Raw genomic sequence first — 24,026 nt, 5'->3', positions numbered from 1 at the left:
GTGCATTCATCGAGACTTTCAACCCGAGGTAGGCCAATTATGGATCTTCGGATCCACATTATGTCACCAGCAGTTCTCCACCGTGAACTATGTTAAAAACAAACACTGCTCACGCCTCACAGACGGCAGCTTACAGTCCTGCGTAAAGATGAAAGTGACTTCATACAGCCCCGATTTGCAGACGCTTTGTTCAGAGGTTCAGGAGCAGAAGTCCCATTGTAAAAAATATCACGGCAGACCCGACGATGTACAGTGTTATCTTCATTTTAGATGTCAAAAAGTATTTGTGGCTCCCAGTGTTTTCTTTTGCGTGGAAACCGGGTCCAAATGGCTCTTTGGGTTTTAAAGGTTGCTGACCCCTGGTCTAGGTGTATGATCCTCTCCCTGGGTGTGTGTGAGTGGTCCTGCGTTCAAATCCTGCACAAACCCATTAAGTAACAATCATCTTGTCTACTGTGTAAAGTTAGGTCTGCTAGGTGCTAAAGTGAGATACTTGTGGAGTTATATGACCCAGATACACACACACCTACATACAGACATGTAAACTTAAGCAACACAACCTTCAAGACCATTCCACTGCTCTGATGTGTTGATAAAGAAAAATATTAGGAATCTAATTAGTTCTGTTACTGTCTCTGCTTCTAAACACTCCTGCTCTTCCTTATTTAATGATATACAGCAGGAGTATGCATGGAGGACCTGTGATAAATACTGTAGCAATAACAAATATATGGAGGTGTCTTTCAACATGTTGCACATCTGATGCATATTTAGATGTTAACGCTGTCTCTGTGCGATATAAAATAGTTTAGAGAAATAAAATAGAGAAATAGTTTTAGAGTAGATAAAGAAACTTAGCTCTTCCAAGTGACCACAGTAGAGCTGAAGTGGAGGGGGCGGGGCCGACCAGGGTTTGGCCAGCTGGCTGTGAATGGGCAGGAGAGAAGTGACGTATCAGGAAGTGAAACGCGAACAGAAGTAGATGGCGGGAGAGCGGAAATACGTTAAAACAGGCGAAAAACGACAAGCAGAGTGAAAGTAAACCTGTAATGTGAAGGAAACGGACAGTGAGCGCAGTGTAACCGTGACAACGAGACACGAGGACGGATTTAAAGCGATCATAAAATCGTCTCCAGACGGTCGTCGTTCGGTGAGTGGAACCAGATTCAGCTACAACAGCGATAAATACGCCTGTAGGGAGATGAAGAGTCCTATAATACTGAGAAACGGATCTCTGATGAGTGTTTGTAGGGATGTGGTTCAGCAAGATAAACACACACGACTCAGTCAAATAAGCGTTAATGAACTCCACAGTCTGCTGCCTGACAGCAAAAGAGCGTCTGTGGGTTATCCGGAGTACCTGAAATAGAAAAAAGAAAAGAAAACAGGGACAGGGACAATAGTGCTGGTTTAAAACACATATTACAGGGAGAAATGTAACGGCAACGGCTTGGCTGCTGTTATTAAGTTTTAAGAGCAAAGTAAGATGTACACTGGATAAATTAGTTATGAGATTAGACCTCCCCACCACGGAGATGTTTTTGTTCTGAGATGCTGTAAGTATCAAAGCAGCTCAGATTACTTGTTTCTGTTTTATTGGATTAAATAAGAATGACAAAAGTTTTACTGTGAGGACGTGATTTAAAGATGACAAAACATATACATTGCACATATATCATATCATATCATATCATGAGTGAAGCACTGTGATTTTTATCTTGGATGCAGTAATTTGCTAGAATTGGGAAGAATTTGTCAGGGAGAGCCACACAGGAAGTGTGTACCTGATTTCCCTGCTTTACTCCTGTCTGCACAGGTGACGATAATGGATCTGTTTACCAAATGCCATTAAGCTGTGAAGAACAAGAGAGGTGCTGTGGGTGTGCGGCCATGGCTGCTGTTTGATGAAGTGGACTGAACTTAAAGGAGAGACACAAATTAAAGTACTGATCCCGTCACATTAGTGTGGATTTGGTACCAATACCACTGTCGGTATCGCTTCTATCAATGCTTGTATCGATCCGCCCAGCCTGAGTTGAAGCAGCAATGAGTTCGTATCAGTATCTGAGAGAGTTCATCAAGGAGAGACTAACTGCTGTTTGTGAAGAAATCTTCTCAGAGGTTCAAAAAACCATCGTCCAGTATGAGGAGGAGATCAACCGTCAGCACAGACTGCTGGATATCAGCCGGAAACTCGACAGAAACTCACACATCATAGGTATGGACATGTTTTTAACTCTGTGCTGTTCAAGCTCAGATTCTTCAGTGTGACTGACTTTACTAGAAGATGTTAAACTGGGTATTTATCAGTGCTGTGGGTCAGTGTCCAGTGATGGACTATGTTGGACTGGTGCAGGTCCATGGTCACTGCTACATCCACCTATAAGAGACGTCACTGTTTCTGTTTAGGGTAGGCTGGTTCTTTTCCATGATAATCATTAATAAAAGGCTTTAAAAAATAAAATGAAATGAAATAAAACAAGCTTAATATCAAGATTCAAGATCACTTTATTTGTCACGTACATAGTTGTACCAGTTTAACACACAGTGAAATGTGACCTGATACGTTCCTCAACTGTGCAAAATAGAGAGACAAAAAACATTATATACAGTAATTAAGTAGATATATACAAAGAGGACATTAAGTGCGATAAGTGAGTGAATTATGTACATTAAGTTAGATAGAATAAAACAATCTGGAAATTTACAGTTCAAAATTTGGGAATGTACATTGTGTGAGTGGGGTGTTAAAGTGGCTTGTGCCGCAATGAAGTCAGAAGGATCAGGCATGAAATGGGAATATGTGAGTCCTTTCTCAGTTCGTTATGGTTGATTGGGGGGGGGCTGAGTTAACACACAGATGGCCTGAGGGTAGAAGCTCCTCTTGAGCCTCTCTGTTCTTGTCCGGACGGTGCAGAACCTTCTGCCTGATTGCAGAAGCTGGAACAGTTTATTGCTGGAGCGGAATGACTCCTTCAGTATTTGAGCTGCTCTTGTCCAGCATCTCTTGGTGTAAATGTCCTGTAGGGAGGGAAGAGCAGTCCTGCAGCAGCGTTCTGCTGTACGGATCACTCTCTGAAGAGCTTTTTGGTCCTTAATACAGCTGTTCCCATTACCACGATGTGATGTTCTGTGTGAGGATGCTCTACGCAGCGCCTGTATAGAAAGTCCTGAGGATCCCTGGAGAGACCCTGAACTTCCTCAGTTGTCGTATGTGGTACAGGCGCTGCCTAGCCTTTTTGGACTTGTGGATTTTGTAGACTGTAAGCATATTGTGCTCTAAAAATTTACACCAGATCATTTCAAATGTGGAAAACATTCCTGCAAAAAGCTGCAGTGCATCAAGGCATGTGAGGGTGCCACCAGGGAGCGCCTCAGCTGATGAAAATATTTTATATGTATGTAGTTTATTTAACACGATCAACATCTCACTGTGACACCAGTCACGCCACAATCTGAGCTCACTGTCTCTAAAACATTTGTGTGTAAATGATCACTATTTATTCAGGTTTTGATTCATGCTTTTGTAAAATAGTGTTGTGTGTGTTTTTTGTATCAACACCTTAGCGATTATTGTTCTTGTGTTTCTTTGTTTTCTCAAGACCTCCCACAACAGCATGTCTGTGAGGAAGAGAGGGGTCTGGATGAGGAGCAGGTCTGTAACCAGCAGAGGCACTCCAGTCTGGACCAGGGGGACCCAGAGCCTCCACAGATTAAAAAGGGACAGGAGAAACTCTGCAGCAGTCAGGAGGGAGAGCAGCTTGGACTGAAGCAGACTGAAGGCATTATCGTCTGGACTGATGAAGAGCAGCTCAGACTGCTGGGGACCATCTGGAAACCTGAGATAAACTTGCACAGAAAAGGTATGTAAAACTGAGATGGGCTTAATGACAATGAATATGACTCACGTAGGATCCTAATCAGAGCTTAAAGTTATTTTTTTTGTCTTTTTAGAGGCACAGGAAGAATTGAAGGTCCAACTGTAATAAGCAACATGAAGTCATACTACTGCTTGCTCATCATCACCTCTCTCCTTAACCTAACTTCAGCTAACGTTTCGCATATCTGGCTTATTAGCTGTAGTTACTACAACCCTGCACGCGGCCCTTGTTCCTGAAATAAATACCAGTTGATTTCTCGTTTCTACAGAAAAGCAAAGGGGCCAGTAGGAAAATAAGGAATGGGGGAGTCATATCCCTATATTTAACAATGATAATAATAAAACTTATTTGTATAGCACCTTTCAAGAAACCCAGGGGCACTGTACAAAGGAGTTTAAATAAATCAATTTATAAACATACAAAAATGCTAGAGTTTGAAAGGCTTTGTTGAAGAGGTCAGTTTTACGTTTCTTAAGAGTCCAGTGATGAGGTGTTGCAAAACTAAGATGGGAGAGCGTTTCAGAGGGTCGGGGCTGCCACACAGAAGGCTCTGTCACTAGAGGTATGGAGGTTAACGCAAAGGACAGAACGCAGATGCAAGGCAGAGCACCATAGTGTCTGAGACTGTGCGTTTGGCTTCAACAGGTCGCACAGGTATTGAGGGTCGGGGCAGTGAAGGATTTTTGAGTGAGACTTTGGGGGCCACAAACAGGAGCACTGTTTTATTACTGTTTAGATTGGGGAGGTTAGATGGCACGTGATTGTGAGGGTAAGTTGTGTATCTTCAGCATAGAAATGGAAGCAGAGACCATAGTGGTGGAAAATCTGAGCAGGGGGTACATATAAGCCCCTTTTCCATTAATGCCTATTCAAATCGACTCAGCACGATACGCCACGACTCAACTCAAATTGACCGATTTTCCATTATAACCAAGTATGCGTGTGTGGTGAACCGTGCCAAGTCCAGCTGAGTAGGTGGTAATGAAGAAAGGGCATAGATGGCGACAAGAAGAGGTCCATGCACAGACTCTTGAGGCGTAACAACTACAGCAGAGGTGGAGCAGACATCTTCCATGGTGACAAACTGTGTTGTTTTCCAGAGATGACACTGAAAGTAAAGTACCAGTGAGATAAGGTTAGCCTGTACTCTAACCTTCATGTTACTGCCTTCTCTTCTCTAACAATGCCTCACCCACTCCTCTTCCTTTGTCTTTAACCAAAGACACAGGCCTAAGAGTTAAGAGCAGAAGGTTACTGAGATTTAAAATGACACAGAAGTGACTACTATTAAGAGACAACGGCTCAAATCAGAATATGTTCCTCAGATGTTTGGGTTGTTGTTGTTGTTTTTCTATCATTTCTCCCAATTTGTCTCTTCAGACCTCCGACACCAACACATTTGTGAGAAGGAAGTTCTCACAGACCAGCAGGTCTGTAACCAGGAGAAGAACTCCAGTCTGGACCAGGAGGCTCCAGCGCCTTCACATATTAAAGAAGAACAGGAGGAACTCCGCAGCAGTCAGGAGGGAGAGCAGCTTGAACTGAAGCAAGAGACTGATATCTTCATGGTGACTCGATCTTATGAGGAAAGTGACCACAGTGAACCAGAGTCAAACAAAGAGCAGCTCCTTTTTCACAGCTCTCCTGAAGCAGAGAGCCAAGATCATGAAGAAAAGCATGTGGACTCAGGATCAAGTAAAAATGCAGAGCTGAAGAAGAGGAAACACAGTCAGAGCTTGGACAACACCACTGTGTCAGAGAGTCAAAGTAAATCTGACAAAGTGAAAAAGTATGTACAATGTGAAATCTGTGGGAAAACCTTACATACATCTAATCTGACTGCACATTTAAGAGTTCATACAGGTGAGAAACCACATTGTTGCACCACTTGTGGCAAAGGATTCATTCAGAAATCAAATTTGAAGCGTCATTTGAGAACACACACAGGTGAGAAGCCATTTACTTGTAGCACCTGTGGGAAAAGTTTCGGTCTGAAACCAGAGTTGCAACGCCATCTAAGAATTCACACAGGTGAAAAGCCACATTGTTGTAACACTTGTGGGAAAAGATTTACTGACCTGTCAGGGATCATAGCTCACAGGAGAGTCCACACAGGTGAGAAGCGGTATTCTTGTAGTACTTGTGGGAAAAGATTCATTCAGAAATCAGGAATGAAAACTCATGTAAGAAGTCACACAGGTGAGAAGCCGTATTCGTGTAGCACGTGTGGGAGAAAATTTAGTCATAAATCAACACTGCAAACTCACGTAAAACTTCACACGGGAGAGAAACCACATTCTTGTAGCATCTGTGGCAAAAGCTTTGTTCAAAAGCCACACTTAAGTAGGCACATGAAAATTCATACTACTTGAAGTTTCGTGCTTAGATAAGATAGCTGTGAGTAGTAGTAGTCTGTTGGTCATAAAGCTCACACTGACCAGAAGTTTAATGACTGCAACACTTGAGTGAAGAAGTCAGTATTTTTTGTGTAGAGCAGAGCAGTAAAAAGAAATGTTTTTTATTTAAGGATGATACATATTAACATTTCTGCATTTTAAAGCCTATCACAGCTGACGTAGGCTGATATGGGTATGCACTGGACAGGTCAGCTCCTTAGCTAAAATATAGATGGTCAATTATTTACACCTATGGGCAATTTGGCAAGTAACTAATGCACCAGTTAATATAAAAAAAATATAAAATCAAACCCTTAAAAAAACAGCAATAACAACAATATTCATAATAAAACAATCAGGTGTTACAATAAGATGCCTCTACAAAAACAGTTCCTGTCCACCACAAGACAGAAGGGCACATCACAGTCCTGATACTTCCGGGGTGTGTCACTCCTCTTGCTGTCCACCTCGAGACGGTGTATAAATAAGCGTCTGCCTTTAGTGCCTTTTTGGACAGCATCTTTGTCTGTGACAATGGGAACACGATCTTCTCAGCTCTTCTGCTGTGAGGAATGCCTGTCTCCATGCTGACACACCAGCTCCGCCACAAATTCTTTGTGTGCCATGGGCAGCACCTGCATGGCACTGCTCGCCTCACGGTGCAAGATGAATGCTTTTCTTGTCTCAATCTCCAGGAAGTGTAACAGCACGGTCCCGTACCTGCAGCAGTCTTGCTGTGGGTGGACTAATACTGAATGAACTTGTCTAGTATGTCAGCCCCTCTCACAGCCCAGTGTCCATCTGCATCCTCCACCTTTCTCTTCACCGTCTCCCCTGGACATACAGGTGGATGGTGGTGCACACAGGCACCTCCCACGTGCCCATCCACTTCACAATGTTAAGTGGGTCATCTCTGATCCATCTCACAGATCCCAATTTACATTTTTTTGTTGAGAGTATTTTCCCTCCCTCCCAGGCATTCCCTGTGTAGATACTACATGCACCAAATCTTGTGCTGGTCAGATCCGGGAACATTTGGGACTGGTACAAAACAACTGTCCATGTAAACATGGCATCCTGTGCTAAGCAACAGCTGAAAAAGGTTCATCACCATATCATAAGACAGCCCATGATCACTTGCTTTTAAAGTCTTAACAGTGTATATGATGAATCTAAAGGTCATCCCTCATTTAGTTGGTTTGTCCGTCATGTATTGTGTCATGCCAGGCTTTGCTTTAGGTGCCACCATCCTTTCATCAACTGCCAGTTCCCTCCTCGGGTGTTAATAAGCTGGGTGGCACAGAGGATTTCATAATTTTTTACATCCTACTCAGGATCAGTGAGGTGGATGTTCCAAAATATGGCTCTGAACCTGTCTCTTGTCTTTATGTCATTGATGGAAGGGGCACAGACAAGGCATGATTGTGTCTCCAGTAGTCTTAGTCTTGGCAGCGATACGTAAATCCAGAGACCAAAAAGCTGATAGACATCTTCTGTTTCTACATCAGTCCATTTGTATTCTTTGTCTAAATCTGGATTTTTTCTAATTTTTTTGCAGCATTTTGGTTTGTGTCAGCACAGCTTGTGCTGAGTGTGTCAGTGGCAAAAAACAATAAAAACGGGTCTTTTAGACTACAGCATTCTCTCAATTGTCACAGGAGTTACGTTCCGGGACCCTCGCAATAGGGGAAAAGTAGGAAATTGTGTCTTTATAGCAAAAATAATTAGAATTATAATCTAAAAAAAAAAAAAAGAATACCATATCACAGGTTTCAGCGGCATAAAGATGCTTTGTATTTTTATTTTTATTTTTTAGAATAATTATTGTATATTCAAAAATGTATTAATTATTTATAATATGCAATAATTATTATTGTTGATTAATTATTATGTTTTAATTAATTTATCAGGTTTCTGCGCCCTCTTTACAGAGGCCCTCGTTCTCTCAAAAAATTAGATTTGAGTAAGAGTACAAACTCATTCTGATTTTAAAAACCAAGGAATAAAAGTGGGTTTTTAGACGAGCTTTGAAAGTGTCCAATGTTGGGGAGGTCCTGATGTGGTGAATTGTTCAACCAATACTTTGGTTTTTTGCCCCCAATCGCAAGGGCAAGCGCTGTGCTTAGAAAACCCTTCCTATCAACACAATTTTAAAACTGGTAGTTTTTAGTCTTCACTGTCAACTCAAATTGAGACAGATTCAGTGAGACTGCATCTTGCTACTTCATAATTTTAATTCCGCGAGCTCATTTGGAGGCACTGGTGTGTCTGTCGACTAAAGACGTAACTTTACCTTTGCATTTAAAATTTAGTGACTAATATTTTTATTTTTCAGTGGCAAAGTATTCCAAATCTGTGGGCCTTTAACTCTAGCAGAGAGCAGACCAGATGTGTCTACATTTTGGTAACCTACAATTATTAATAACTCTCCTTGTGTTTACACCTTTACTGCTGAATTTCCAAATCATGTAACTGATTTAAGGCCAAGGCCATTTACACATCTAAAGTACAGTTTTAATAAGGAAAAATGTATTTAAAAAAAGCATATTATATTATAACATATAATATCCTTCCTAAATTTTACAGTAATGCCACTGTGGCTGTAGCTCAGGCGGTAGAGCACGTCATCTACTGATCGGAAGGTTGGTGGTTCGATTCCTGGCTTCCCCTAGTCTGCATGCCAAATATCCTTGGGCAAGATACTAACCCCAAATTGCTCTCCGATGCATCTATCGGAGTATGAGTGTGTGTGTGTGTGTGAGTTAGTTACTTAGAAAGCACTTAGAAAAATGTGCTTGTGCGAATGGGTGTGAATGGGTGAATGCACAAGTTGTGTAAGGTGCTTTGAGTGCTCAGAAGAGTAGAAAAGCACTATATAAGAACCAGTCCATTTTACCATTTACTGGCTGATTTGGTTGGCACAGTATGAAAGATAAGGAAAAAGAATCATAGCATTAAATTTAACTGGGCAGCCTTTACAGGCAGATGATAATTGTACAAGTCAAACAGTTCAATCTTTGTACAATCTGTCGTTTTGTGCATTTTTCTAAAATGGGCTTCAAATTAAAATTGATGAGTCCGTATTACTTCCCAGCATGTTAATTAATTAACATGTATTTTTTTCTGATCAATAATTATGGAAAAACTATCACGTAATTGTCTTATGATTGATTGAGAAACACGTTGACAGTTTTTAATTTTTTTAATTGTTCAAAGACAGGAAATTATTTTGGAGTCACTGTGGTCCTAAAATTGAACCTTGTGGGATTCACATTTTGAAGTTTTTAAATGATAATAGCAAACAATCAACTTGAACACTGCTGTTAAGAATGCAGATATGACTTAAACCAGTTATATCCTCTCAGTATTGTTTATTCAGTTTATATTATTTATTTTATTATTGTATCAGGAAAATCCTGATCCTAGATTTGATGACGGTTAAAGTTGTTTTGCTCTGATGGTTCATTGTTTAGTTCTGTTGTTTATTAGTGTTTATGTTGTCTTAAAGTTTAAATAAAAACTTGATTCAAACATCTTTTGAGTATTTTTTTCTGAGATGAAACCTCTAATATGAAAGCAGCACATCTTTCTTATTTTAAATAAGTTTGTTTCTGATGTTTAATATAAATATAGAAAGTGATGTTTTGACTCTTTGGATAATCATGTCTTGGGGCATTGTACTTGGTATAAGCAGCACTGACTAACCAGGAATCCAGTGGTGGGAAGGGTCAATTAAAAGCCTGAAATGAGGTTTGCTCTATTTCTAAGTAACTCCCAAGTAACTGGTATCCTGATTAAATTACCTGGAAGAAATCGACTGGATGGCTGACCCACGGAAAATAGTGGAGGCTCTCTGATGATGGTTTCACTCACACAGAACACTGTAGATTTAGACTTTCTGAAGAAATTTTTGTTATTTTGCAATAAGAAAGTTGTACCAATCTGAAATTATATGGAAATAACTTGGAGTGACTTAAAAGCTTTTCTTCTTTGGGAATGCACTTGGACTCTAGAACAGAGGTGTCAAGCTCCAGTCCTCGAGGGCCGGGTTGCAGCAAGGGACAGATATAAGTTTCATGACACTGGCTTGTGCTTTCAGGTGCATGATGGATATAGGCATATCATATGGAGCTGCTATGAGCTGAAATGGTGTTTGTTTTTTGTTTTTTTAAATTTTGTCACACTTAAATGTTTCAGATCATCAACTACATTTAAATAATAAAGATAACACAAGTAAACACTAAATACAGTTTCTAAATTAATGTGTTAATTATTGCTGCTTGAACCCACCCACCATTATAACATAAATTAACATTGGTGTACCACATCTTTGGAAAGTTCTATTTCTGTAGCTGCATCCAGGTCTGAATACTGCCACACTTGTTCTTAATCAAGAAATCACTTAAATAGGACCTGCTTGACAAAGACAAGTAGACCAGCGGTCCCCAACCCCCGGGCCTCGGACCGGTACCGGTCCGTGAGTCGTTTGGTACCGGGCTGCGAGAGTTGAGGCTCGGGTGTGAAATGTATGGTTTTCAGGGTTTTTCTCGGTTTTGAGCGTCATTTTGTTATCGTTTTTATCGTTAACTCTGTTTTCCCGGGTCTTTTCACGTGTGTTATGAATAAATCTTCTTTTTTTCGGTACCGGTACTAGTTTTATTTTGTTGTATTTATCCGCGACACCTTAAAGGCCGGTCCGTGAAAATATTGTCGGGCATAAACCGGTCCGTGGCGCAAAAAAGGTTGGGGACCGCTGAAGTAGACCATGAGATTCTTAAAAGCCACACGTCTCGCTGTGATCCAAGGAAATTCAGGAACAAATGAAAACAAAGTAATTGGGGTCATGGTCATAAACCTTCCAATGTGGCTTAAGCACAAGAATTCTGCAAAGATGAGTAGACCAAGATTCTTCCACAGTGCTGTAAAAGACTCATTGACAGTTATCACAAACGCTTGATTGCAGTAGATGCCTTTAAGGGTGGCCCAACCACTTATTAGGTTTAGGAGGCAATCACACAGGGCATGCAGGTTTGCTAACATGTCCAGAACTGAAGTGTTCTAGTTTTTATTTGAGTATGAATTTATTTCAACAGTCTGAAAGAAATTCTTTCTAACCAAAATTTGTTCCATTTAATTTAAAGTTTACCCCAATATGTAGCAATGTTTTATTATAAAGTTTTAGTGTAGCTGCCCTTGAGTGAGAAACAAGAAGATTGTGTTAGTGACGTGGTTATTCCTGTTGTCTTGCTGCACAAAGGCTCTGGTTCAAACTTCACGCTCAGCTGGAGCCTCTCTGTAGAGTTTACCTTCTCCCACAGTTTAAAAAGATGTGCTAAATACCTTAACTAAAAAAATGTACCACAGACATTAACATGAGGAAACAGTTCTATTGAAAACTGATCCACAGATTGTCTGAGATCCCCAAGGTAACATTTTGATAAGAGCTATGAAGTGCTGATCACATAGAGCTGCTGTACCATTATCGAAAGCTGAGCCAAGGAAACGTGTTTCTACAAAGGACTAAAGCTACAACATTTAATAAAAAGCTGCTGCTAATCCAACATGGTTTACAATCCTACTGTTACTGTTAATTAGACACAAAAACACCCGAGGTAACTATAATGTATTTACTACCATGCCATATGCCAGTCAGTGGTATCTGGAGCTCTCAAATAAGCCTTGAAATTGAGTCTGGATTTCGTGAAAACAAGGAAATTGAATTTGATGACCATGAGCTAGTTGGCCAGATTATCATCATCATTTCCATCTCCAGCAGTGAAACCTATTCTGGGGTTTATCTTGTTGTAGTGAAGATATCAGGGATAGACACTGTTATGGCACTGATTTACTCTTTAGCACTACAGTCACCGTGGTGTGTCAGCCAGAATACCACTTAAGGCCAAGTTATCACAGAGTATGGAATAAGGAGCTTAAGGTTAGGTCAGAGGCGGTTTATTCTTTCACTGAACGATTCTTGTGGCTTCCCTTCTTTCTTTCTTGGCTCTTGAACACACGCACACATACGCATGTACACTGACACCGACCTACCCCCCCGCTCCTCATTCCTCATCGGGTCGTCTGCTTGTCTTCACCTCTGTTTCTCCTGCTTAACCTCCCCTGCTCATCATCCATGTTTGTTTGTTTTTTCACAGTTTCCCCTTCACTAGTTGGTTTTGTAATATTCTTGTGCACCAACAATAAAGGCTTGTTTTCTGTTAAACATCCATTTTTCTTGCTTCCTTTCTTGCGCTTGAGTCCGCTCCTCTCCTCCCCACATGGTCTGCCAGCTGAGACCGTGACAGTATGAACCAACCACACTATGGACCCTCCAGCTATTGAGCTGTACAAGCGGCGGCAGGCAGTGTTCTCCCAGCTGGAGGACGAACTCAGGTGGAAGCCATGGCTCACTCCCAACTACGAGCACATTTTTCGCGGGACCCATTTAGCTCTGGGGGTTCCTTGCCGTAAAGCTCCACCTGCTTCCCCACCAGCAAACTTGCTTTCTAAGCTGCAAGTGTGATATCTCCATTTTTCCATGGATACACAGTCTTTAGCCTCAGTGCTGCTGTCCTGCGCGCTGAGGCACAGCTGTTTAGCTCACCAGCTTCTTCTTCCCAGAGAAAGCAGCACTCCCGCTGCTGTCACTCTACGCTCACTGAGCAGCTCCCAGTGGTGCGTGAAGATGACTTTTTTCTCATTCTTCCCCTGAGACTACAAAAGTTAAGAAAATGGGATCCACAAACTGTTAAAACTGTCAGCCGTGATGAAAAAGGGACAGTGAGTTTGTCTGCTTGTCTGCTTGTCTTGACCTGTGTGACACTCACCTCCCCTGCTCATTATCCAGTACTTCCCCCCTCGTGTTTCCAAGGTCCCAGTATTTGCCCAGACTTCTTTATTGTGTTTCCTGTGAATCTCATCTTTTTAGTTTCCCCTCAGTAGAGTCATTGTTGGGTTTTTTTTTCTCAGTTTCCCCTTTGCTGGTTGTTTTTGTAATATTCCTGTGCACCAACAATAAATGCTTACTTTCTGTTAAAAATCCATCTTTCTCACTGTTTGTCTGCCCTTGGGTCCACGCCTCTCCTCCCCCTTCAGATTTGCACTTTGAAGATGGGTGTAACCAACATGTGACGACGTGTAAGAGCTGACAGGCTCCATTCACTGCACAAACACTTGTTATTGAGATCAGAGCTCAGACTAGTTTCAGTTATATAGAAACTCACACAGTCACTGACACTGAGAGGAGAAATGGCACAGAAAGGAGTTCAGCTGGACCGAGAAACCTTCTCTTGTTCCATCTGTTTGGATCTACTGAAGGATCCGGTGACTACAGCCTGTGGACACAGCTACTGCAGGAACTGTATTAAAAGTTTCTGGGATGAAGAAGCAGACAAGAAGAAAATACACAACTACCCTCAATGTAGGGAGACTTTCACACTGAGGCCTGTCCTGGAGAAAAACACCATGTTAGCAGCTTTAGTGGAGCAGCTGAAGAAGACTGGACTCCAAGCTGCTCCAGCTGATCACTGCTATGCTGGACCTGAAGATGTGGCCTGTGATGTCTGCACTGGGAGGAAGCTGAAAGCCATCAAGTCCTGTTTAGTCTGTCTGGCCTCCTACTGTGAGAAACACCTCCAACCTCACTATGATGCAGCTCCATTAAAGAAACACAAGCTGGTGGCCCCCTCCAAGAAGCTCCAGGAGAACATCTGCTCTCGTCACGACGAGGTGATCAAGATTTTCTGTTGTACTGATCAGCAGAGTATCTGTTATCTCTGTCTGTACTGATCATCCAGACAGATTCACTTATTACTGTCAGGTCCTCAGTAATTCAATTCAATTCAATTCAATTTTATTTATATAGCGCCAAATCACAACAAAAGTCGCCTCAAGGCGCTTCATAGATACAGAGAAAAACCCAACAATCATATGACCCCCTATGAGCAAGCACTTTGGCGACAGTGGGAAGGAAAAACTCCCTTTTAACAGGAAGAAACCTCTGGCAGAACCAGGCTCAGGGAGGGGCGGCCATCTGCTGCGACCGGTTGGGGTGAGAGAAGGAAGACAGGATAAAAGACATGCTGTGGAAGAGAGACAGAGGTTAATAACAGATATGATTCAATGCAGAGAGGTCTATTAATACATAGTGAGTGAGAAAGGTGACTGGAAAGGAAAAACTCAATGCATCATGGGAATCCCCCGGCAGCCTACGTCTATTGCAGCATAACTAAGGGAGGATTCAGGGTCACCTGGTCCAGCCCTAACTATATGCTTTAGCAAAAAGGAAAGTTTTAAGCCTAATCTTAAAAGTAGAGATAGTTTCTGTCTCCCGAATCCAAACTGGAAGCTGGTTCCACAGAAGAGGGGCCTGAAAACTGAAGGCTCTGCCTCCCATTCTACTTTTAAATACTCTAGGAACAACAAGTAGGCCTGCAGAGCGAGAGCGAAGTGCTCTAATAGGGTGATATGGTACTACAAGGTCATTAAGATAAGATGGGGCCTGATTATTTAAGACCTTGTATGTGAGGAGCAGGATTTTGAATTCAATTCTGGATTTAACAGGAAGCCAATGAAGGGAAGCCAAAACAGGAGAAATATGCTCTCTCCTTCTAGTCCCTGTCAGTACTCTTGCTGCAGCATTTTGGATTAGCTGAAGGCTTTTCAGTGAGTTTTTTGGACATCCTGATAATAATGAATTACAGTAGTCCAGCCTGGAAGTAATAAATGCATGAACTAGTTTTTCAGCGTCACTCTGAGACAGGATATTTCTAATTTTAGAGTGAAAGAACGCCTACCTGGATGTTGCTACTGGGAGGAAGAATGGAATGGGAAATGGGTTTATGTAGCAGTAGCATACAAGAATATCCCCAGAGAAGGAAATTCAAATGAATGTTTTTTTGGACATAATAACAAATCGTGGGTGTTACATTGTGATACGAACGGTTACAGATTTTGGCACAATCATGTCCCAACTCACCCCTCAGGTCCTCGGTCCTCCAGAGTAGGAGTGTACCTGGATCACAGAGCAGGTATTCTGTCTTTCTACAGCGTCTCTGAAACCATGACTCTCCTCCACAGAGTCCAGACCACATTCACTCAGCCGCTCTATGCTGGACTTTGGCTTTGGTTAGAAAGAGAAACTGCAGAGTTAAACTCAAGAGACAGTAGCCTCCAACCTTCCCCTATAGGAAGGGACAGGCCAAGCTTTATTTCCTGAGGAGGCTGGTGTCTTTTAAAATCTGCAGGCAGCTGCTACAAATTTGTTTTATCAGTTAGTGGTTGTTAGTTTGTGTCTCCATGCTGTGGACTGCTGGGGCTGCTGTCCCAAAACAAAGAACATTCACTGGCTGAATAAAATAATAATAAATGCAGGCTTGGTTTTTGGGCTGAGGTTGGACCTTCTGGAAGAAGAACAGACAACATTGTCTAGATTAAAGTCAGTCATGGAAATAAAACCCATCCTCTGCACTCCACCTTCACACAGAGGATTACTTTCCGCAGTGGACTGATGTATCAGAGTTGAGGAGGTCTTTTATCCCCCGGCCAATCAGACTGCATAACACTTTAGAGGGGAAGTGTGTTAGCTCAAGTAAAGAAAAGTGCAGGAGAACTTTATAGTCTTGATGGACTTTACAAGATGAAACTGATAGTAATTTGGGTATTTTACATGCTTTGTTTTTTTTTCATTTTAATTTCATTTTACATGTAACCATTAATTAATCCATTAATTAACATATTTTCTATTTATTAGTAGATCAGTTTATTCTTATTGTATCGTTTTATAGAGTGAAAATGGGAGCAGCCAACAATATAATGTATAAATTTCATTTGGGATTATTCCGATGAAATGAAATAAACATTACATTCAGTTGTACTACAATTAATAGTGGGCATATTTATTTGTCAATATATCTGGATTATCTGCTGGATGTTTCTAGAAGTTTAAACAGTCTTTTAAACAGTTTAATCTGTTTTCGTTCAGCAGCTCGTTCAGTGAGTAATCTGAACATTTTAATTTAAAAAAGCAGAAACTATAAGAACAACTAAAATGTGTCGAAGTTTAATTTGAATTAGAGGTGAGAATTTTTGGCTGTATGTGAAAATATGACAGTCACACAGCTGGTTGGAAACCAGTCCATCAGGTTAAATGCATTCAGAAAACATTTTTTCCTTGGTTGAGTTGCCCTCAGAGCCGTCACGATTAATGTTGCAGATTAGAAACCGAAACTGTCTGATGCTTTAAAGTGCAACAACTTAGAAAAACAAAGTTTTCCTTGCGACCTGTTCATGAACATCCTTTGTTGCCCAAACCCTCAAAATACTGAACGAAATCTTTTTTGTTCAAAACAGCTCCCTGATGAAATATGATTCTTAGTTGCTCGATCATGTTTAATTTCAGTACTAAGGAAATGTTAATTTCAGCATCTTAGCTTAGCTTAATTTAGTAACACAATCTTTAGTTTCACATCACTGAAGAGAGGTCACAAAACAAAACTGGATTATCAATTCTTGTTCTGTTGTACAATGTCACACAGTTTGTTATCCTTGTATACAGTCTCTGCTGCTGTGTGCTGTGCTGCACTCACTCAGAGATAAGAGGACATGTACAGTTATCCCACTGACACAGAGAGGAGAAAAATAGAAAGAACAATCTAAGCCATGGATTAAAACAAACATAATTGTGTAAATGAATAGTGTTCAAGTAAAAAATAAGACTGTTATCATATATGCTTTGATAAATGAATCACGATAGAGTTGCTTTATCGAAATGTTTTTGTTATCATACAAAGAATTTGTGGACAAATACAAAATATTCATACAACTAAAAGTATCAACTGACGTTTTTAATGCTGCACCAAAACGTGTCCTCATACTGTTACCAAAGTCAGCAGCAGAATGCATGGAGGACCTGTGATCCATACTGTATCAATAACAAGTTGAAGGAACTGTTTTTCAGCATGTTGCACATTCGTACGAACCTGTTTATCCTGTTTTCTGTGATATGAATAAAGTTTTGGAGGAAAAAAAACACATTCCTCACGTGACTGGAGCAAACCACTGCAGAGCAGGGGAGGAGCCAAGAGCGGGGTGCACAGACATGGCTGCTGTTTGACGAAGCGGATCGAAATTAAAGGAGAGACACAAACCGTCACGTCAGTGTGGCTCTGATACCAACGTCTGTATCGCTTCATCGGTGCTTGTATCGATCCGTCCAGCCTCAGCGGAAGCAGCAATGAGTTCAGTTCAGTATCTGAGAGAGTTCATCAAGGAGAGACTAACTGCTGTTTGTGAAGAAATCTTCTCAGAGGTTCAAAAAACCATCGTCCAGTATGAGGAGGAGATCAACCGTCAGCACAGACTGCTGGATATCAGCCGGAAACCCGACAGAAACTCACACATCATAGGTATGGACATGTCTTTAACTCTGTGCTGTTCAAGCTCAGATTCTTCAGTGTGACTGACTTTACTAGAAGATGTTAAACTGGGTGTTCCAAGTTTACTGGTTGTTTGTCAGCATTTCGACAAAACTCCAGATGAAAATTGGAGTTTAAAAAGACCCGTGTTCAGACGTAAACACTACGACATAAATAGTCAGTAAGATTAAAAAAATATAATGCTAATAATCAAATAACAGGATTTCAGTTGTTGGCCGATATAGCCACCAGCTCAGCCTGTAGATTAGTGAGTTAGAACTAAGAAACTATTCGCTATTATTTATTTATTTATACTTACTGACTAAATTCAAACAGACCTGAATTTACTTCAAAGGCTGAGCAGATATAGGACAATTCAGTGTTTCCACAAACATGAAGAGATGTTTGTGGAAACACTGCAGGGCAGACATGTGACCAAAGGCCATGATGTTACTGTAGAGACAGACTGACCTGCCTGTCAGGTCAAATGTGCAGTTAGTTTGTAGTAAAAGACTAACTATGATTAATCATTTCCCTAACAATCACTGCACCCCTACTCAATTTTAGATAGTCAGTGCACCGGTTTACATGCTGACACACCTGAGTGACAAACCGTCTGTCAATTAAATCATCACGTTATTCATGATGAAAATGGAAATAATACCATTCTGCTTCCCTGAGAATCTTTTTTGTTGTGTTTACATTCTCAGGCTGATTGTATGCACATCACCACTTTAACATCCTGTAAATTGCATCTGTCTGTTGATTTTGTTAAATGACTTGTGTTATTGTTGGGATCCATGTGATCAGCTGGTGAACTGATGAAAGCACATTTTCTTATTTTATGCAATTTTATGTACCTGCCTGTCAAGCTGACTGACCAACACAGTGTAACTTATAGAAGGTGAAGGCATCCATTCAAACGGGTCAGAGGCATATTAAGGAAACCATTACATGAGAACTACATTACAGAGGTACACAATTACAAGTCTGATCACCAGGGTTCATTACATATATTTCCCTTTGATCAAGACATTGTTTTTGTAACATTGCATGTAGATTATACACAGACATATTTTGTATGAACGGCTGTTTGCAACTTGTTGTATTGGCAAATTCAGTGAAACCACTGAAAGGCATTGCAGCTCCATTTAAAGACCAAGTGCTCTAAACTTACTACGACAGGTATGCTGCATGCTGAAATAAATATAATTTACTTACCAGCCTACTGGGAAAAAATTATTCCACTGTGGTGGGTTTATAAACCTTTGGTCAACGTGGTTGCTGCTAAGTGTCAATCATTCCCACCTCTTGAACTACAACCATTTTCTTCTGCTTATCCAGGACCGAGTTGCAGGACAGCAGCTTAAGCAAGGAAGTCTGTACCTCCCTCTTCCCAGCTATCCCCTCCATCATATCAGGGATAACAATGTAGCTGAGAGATATAATCTCTTCAGCATGTCTTGAACCTGGGCGTCTTTTCTGGTGACATGGTCGAAAAACCTTTTCTGGGAGCCCAGGAGTCACCTAAGAGCCATCCTTTTCAGGTGCCTGAACTTCCTCAACTGGCATCTTTCAATGTGGGGCAGTATTGACTCTACTATCAGCTTCTTACCTTATCTCTAACGAGGGGTCTGGTCAATCTAGACCCTTTTGCTTTTGGTATCTTTCAGCTTCATTCACTAGCTCAGGCTCCTTCACCACTTGATAGCTGAGGATTGTGTGTCAGACCACCGCCTGACACACATTAGCTCTAACTCATAGGCCAAAGGTGTCGAACTCCAGGCCTTGAGGGCTGCTGTCCTGCTTGTTTTCCTACTAACTGGTAAATGGCCTGTATTTGTATAGCGCTTTTCTAGTCCCTAAGTCCCCAAAGCACTTTACACAACCAGTCATCCACCCATTCACACACTGGTGATGGTGATGACATCACCGGTGATGTAGCCACAGCCACCCTGGGGCGCACTGACAGAGGCGAGGCTGCCGGACACTGGTGCCACCGGGCCCTCTGACCACCACCAGTAGGCAACAACAGACACAACGACCGAGACTGTCCAAGCTGGGGCTCGAACCGGCAACCTTCCAATTATAAGGCGAACTCCCAACTCTTGAGCCACGATCGCCCCTTGAAGCTTCTTATTGGCAAAGTACACCTGATCCAGGTAATCGGCAGCAGGTAGGGCCAGGATATCTCAAAAACAAGCAGGATGCTGGCCCTCCAGAACTGGAGTTTGACACCCCTGCCCTAGGAGATGGGACTACAGGAGTGAGCCCATCTATCTTCTTCGGGCTCTAACTAGCTAGGGTATGGCAGGGGTGGCAAACTCCAGGCCTCGAGAGCCGATGTCCTGCAGGTTTTAGATAACACCTTGGGTCAACACACCTGAATCAAATGATTAGTTCATTACTGGGCTTCTGGAGAACTTCAAGAAATGTTGGAGAGGTAGTTTAGCCGTTTAAATCAGCTGTGATGGATCAAGGACACATCTAAAACCTGCAGGACACCGGCCCTCGAGGCCTGGAATTTGCCACCCCTTTATCACGATATATATTTGAAAATTTGCGATAACGATATAACTGATAATATAATTGACGCGAGACAAAATACAGAATACAACTCCACAACTTTACTAGCGCAAAAAACCCATCAATTTATTTTCACTTAAACAAGCAGCTGTTTTTTGTGTGCATTAAAGCTCAATGCACACTGGATTATAAGGTGCACTGTCGATTTTTGAGAAAATTTAAGGCTTTTACGAGCACCTTATAGTCTCATAAATATGGTAATAACAATGGCCTTTTTGCATGTTCTACCAAAAAATTGTGCTTTGGTGGCTATCTGATGGACAAACACCAAACCAGTTCCACACCACTGAAGTTGCACCATTTTTACAAACCAGTTCTGGTTCATCCGTTTCACTCAACGATCCACTTTCCCCCTTCTCATCTTCCCTTGCCGCCATGCTTTTCCGGCCATGTGCGTATGAAGACAAAGGCACTGCACATGTGCGTTTTACCCATATTCTGTCGCGATATTTTATTTTCTTATCGTTGCATAACATTGTACCGGTATTAATGTGAACGGTATAATATGGCCCAGCCCTACTCCCTACCCAGGTCTGGTTCCAGGGAGCATGTTTCTGCTATTGATTGTGTGTACAAATGTTTTTGTTCACACTATATTTTAATATATTTAAATAATGCAAACACTTAAAACACTCATAGGTGATAGTTTTTACCTCCCCAGTCAACTCAAACACTCTGCCTGGCATTTACCTAGTTTATCGAGTTTAGGCTATCAGATCACTGTTTACCTCATAATGCTGATTGTGGACATTCCCAACTATTTACTTTGGAGGAGATTATAAAACTTTGTAAAAGGAGTAAATGAGTCAGGGAACACTTGGACACTTGGTGATTGAACTCTCATGTGATGTGAGAATGTAATTAAACTGTTTATTGGCGGGAAAGTCGCATGTTGAAAATTCATAATTGCAACAATATCATAAATAAATAAGCATGTTCATGCACCTTTGTGTGTGTTAGACCCTTGACTAAAGTTCAGGCGATGAGGTTTGAGGTGTAGATGAGAGACAAAAGAGACCAGTGGTGGAGGAGGCATGTGAAGAACAGAAGGAGAAAGAAATAATGGGAGATACATAGGGAGTGTCCAAATTCATGGGCTGCATCCTTCTGAGGCCGCAATTGTAGGCCGTTTACGTCACAGTGACGCGACAAAGGCTGTCCAAATTCGTAGACTGTTCCGATTGCAGCCGACAAATGCGTCCTCCTTTCCCCTGAATTTGAAGGATGGTTCGGGTGCGTCCTTTGTGGCCTACCATATCCCAGAATTCATAGCGCGGCCCAGCCAATTCCAGTCAACAATGGCAGCCGCTGCTAAGTTTTAATATTTCTCTTAATGCTCTTTTTGGGTCACAAATAAACTTTTAACATATTTTCAGCCGTGATTGTAGCTGTGTAAACTTCAAATATCTGCTTGGTTTATCAAGATATCACATATTTGCAGAAGTGCTCCGACGTTTTCGGAGACGTCTGTTATCCACCAGCTCGATAGCTAGCCGGGAGCTTGATGGTCAATAGAGCCGGCGAGAATAGCAAATTCATGGCACATCATTTTCAGATCATCGCGGTATTTCGCTACCCAGGTTAATCATGATATATATGTCACTTAGATAACCTAAAAATGTTATTGTTTGGCTTTTTTCAGTTTTATTTGTTCGTGAGTAAATCGGTTTGGCTGAGATTAAAGTTATTAGATTAGATAAAATAAAACTTCCGTTGGGTGGGTTCCTCCTTGGTTTTCACACAGCTGAATAAATGTCTAAGCTGTATTTAGGCATTTAAAATGTTTATCGGATTTGCCCTTTCTTAGAGAACTCTCAGGAATCAGGAACATTCTAATAAGAGGTTTGTTAGGGTAGAAACAGTTAAGTGTTCCACCTCCTTTAGGTTAAGATGAGCAATTGGGGGTGCTCAGGTCATTGCATCAGCACCTCACCGTATAACCCTGGCTTTAGCAAATATAAGAAAGAATTTTGGTAATTTTTTTCATCATCTCCATAACTTTCCTCCTTAACTGCTTTGCTCCTTTGCTCATACTGAGGCTACTGGCTTGTGACTGGCTCTGGCTATTTTACCTTCAGCCACTTTCAGCAACCTTGTTACCTTCTTTAACAGGTTCATGTTTAAGTTTCTGATAAGGGTTGTTAGAAACGTTTTCATGGCAGTCAACCTGCATTTTACTTTGGTGACGTTTTTGTTCACAGTGAGGAGCTTTGACATTAACAAAACGTGGTAACTGTAAATTTTACCAATTGAGACATCACTGTTTCAGTTTGCGATCGTAGGTAGCTTTGTTCTTTTCCACAAAGGCTTTTTTGTTCAAACATGCTTGATATCATGTAGCACATACCATCGTTTCACAGTGTCGTAGCCTTTAGCAAGTCTACTTATATGGTCACAACATTATGCTCATAATCAAAATCCCTGAATGGGATTTTCACTTTGATCTTCACTGTTGAGCTCTATTGTGATGGTGGTTATTAACTTTCCCTGTTCAGACAGTCTGAGGGTGCCACCGGGGTGCCTCGTGTGATGAAAATATTATACATTCATATATTTCTTGAGCATGACTGGGACCTCACTGTGGCACCAGTTATGCTGAGCTTTGTAGTTTTTGTATAATTACATGAGTGACCTTGTTTGTTTGTTTTTTTCTGTTTGTTTTAGTTCCCGAAGACCTCCCACAACTACACGACTGTGTGGAAAATGAGAGTGTGGATGAGCAGCAGGTCTGTAACCAGGAGATGAACTCCAGTTTAATCTTTTTCCAGATTAAAGAGGAACAGGAGGACCCAGAGCCTCCACAGATTAAAGAGGAACAGGAGGAACTGTGCAGCAGTCAGGAGGGAGAGCAGCTTGGACTGAAGCAGGAGGCTGATACCTTCATGGTGACTCTAACTTATGAGCAAAGTGACCACAGTGAACCAGAACCAAACAGTGAGCAGTACCTTCCTCTCAGCTCTCCTGAAGCAGAGCTGAAGAAGAGAACAGATCATGGTAAAAGTCTAGACGACACTCTTGTGTCAGACAGTCAGAGTAAAACTCATATAAGGAAAAATTCTGTGCAATGCAACACCTGTGGAAAAATGTTTCCCTATAGATCCCATCTGATTACACATCTGAGAGTTCACACAGGTGAGAAGCTGTATTCTTGTACCGTTTGTGGGAAAAGATTTGGTCAGAAATCCGATTTGGAACGTCATGTAAGAATTCACACGGGGGAGAAACCGTATTCTTGTGCTATTTGTGGTAAAAAATTCAGAGAGAAGTCGGGTATGGAGCGACATGTGAGAATTCACACAGGTGAGAAACCGCATTGTTGTAGCATCTGTGGGAAAAGATTCATTCAGATGATACAGTTAAAGAAACACATGAAAATTCACACTGGTTAAGGTTTCATGCTTAGAAAATGTGGGACAGCTGTGAGTCATAGCAGCGTGTTGGTGGTAGAGCTCACACTGACCAGAAGTCAAATTACTGCAACACCTGAGTGAAAAGCCATTCTCAAAGTGAAGAGAGAAGCTCACTTAAAAAAACAACAACCCAGAAACATTGTAATTCTTTATTCTAATCAAAACACAAGAGTGATTTATTTGTTGAGACTTTTATTCGTAAAACAGAAGCAACAAAGGTTGTTGGTTATAAATTGATAATGCTGCCCATTCATACTTAGCATTAAGGCTAAAGTGTGACCCACCTGCCACTGGGACACAAACGTCAGTAAAAGAGCAGTAAGTTCTGAGTAAACTAATCAT

General features: G+C 41.4%; 3 protein-coding genes across 4 annotated transcripts; all 3 read left to right on the top strand.

Moving 5' to 3' along the window:
• Nucleotides 1-960: 960 nt before the first annotated feature.
• On the top strand, nt 961-9,812 carry LOC146390317 (uncharacterized). 2 transcript variants are annotated; one of them, XM_084923392.1, is made up of 4 exons: nt 961-1,150; nt 1,817-2,218; nt 3,603-3,863; nt 5,262-9,812. In XM_084923392.1, the coding sequence occupies exons 2-4, from the start codon at nt 2,047-2,049 to the stop codon at nt 6,251-6,253; spliced, it is 1,425 nt and encodes a 474-aa protein (XP_084779518.1). In that variant the 5' UTR covers nt 961-1,150; nt 1,817-2,046; the 3' UTR covers nt 6,254-9,812. The 2 variants fall into 2 exon arrangements, with proteins under 2 accessions (XP_084779518.1, XP_084779519.1); XM_084923393.1 differs by lacking the exon at nt 5,262-9,812 and adding an exon at nt 3,955-5,211.
• Nucleotides 9,813-13,438: 3,626 nt separating this feature from the next.
• LOC146390316 (E3 ubiquitin/ISG15 ligase TRIM25-like) lies at nt 13,439-15,401 on the top strand. Its single transcript, XM_084923413.1, has one exon. The coding sequence runs from the start codon at nt 13,523-13,525 to the stop codon at nt 14,060-14,062; it is 540 nt and encodes a 179-aa protein (XP_084779539.1). The 5' UTR covers nt 13,439-13,522; the 3' UTR covers nt 14,063-15,401.
• A 1,914-nt stretch (nt 15,402-17,315) lies between these two features.
• On the top strand, nt 17,316-24,020 carry LOC146390315 (uncharacterized). Its single transcript, XM_084923410.1, has 2 exons — nt 17,316-17,679; nt 22,939-24,020. Exons 1-2 carry the CDS (start codon nt 17,508-17,510, stop codon nt 23,661-23,663), a joined length of 897 nt encoding a protein of 298 aa, XP_084779536.1. The 5' UTR covers nt 17,316-17,507; the 3' UTR covers nt 23,664-24,020.
• Nucleotides 24,021-24,026: the final 6 nt, after the last annotated feature.

Source organism: Perissodus microlepis, chromosome 3, assembly GCF_051167445.1.
Source record: "Perissodus microlepis isolate ML-2025 ecotype Zambia chromosome 3, ASM5116744v1, whole genome shotgun sequence".
NCBI classification, from domain to species: Eukaryota; Metazoa; Chordata; class Actinopteri; order Cichliformes; family Cichlidae; genus Perissodus; species Perissodus microlepis.
This window is presented reverse-complemented; position numbering and strand designations above follow the sequence as displayed.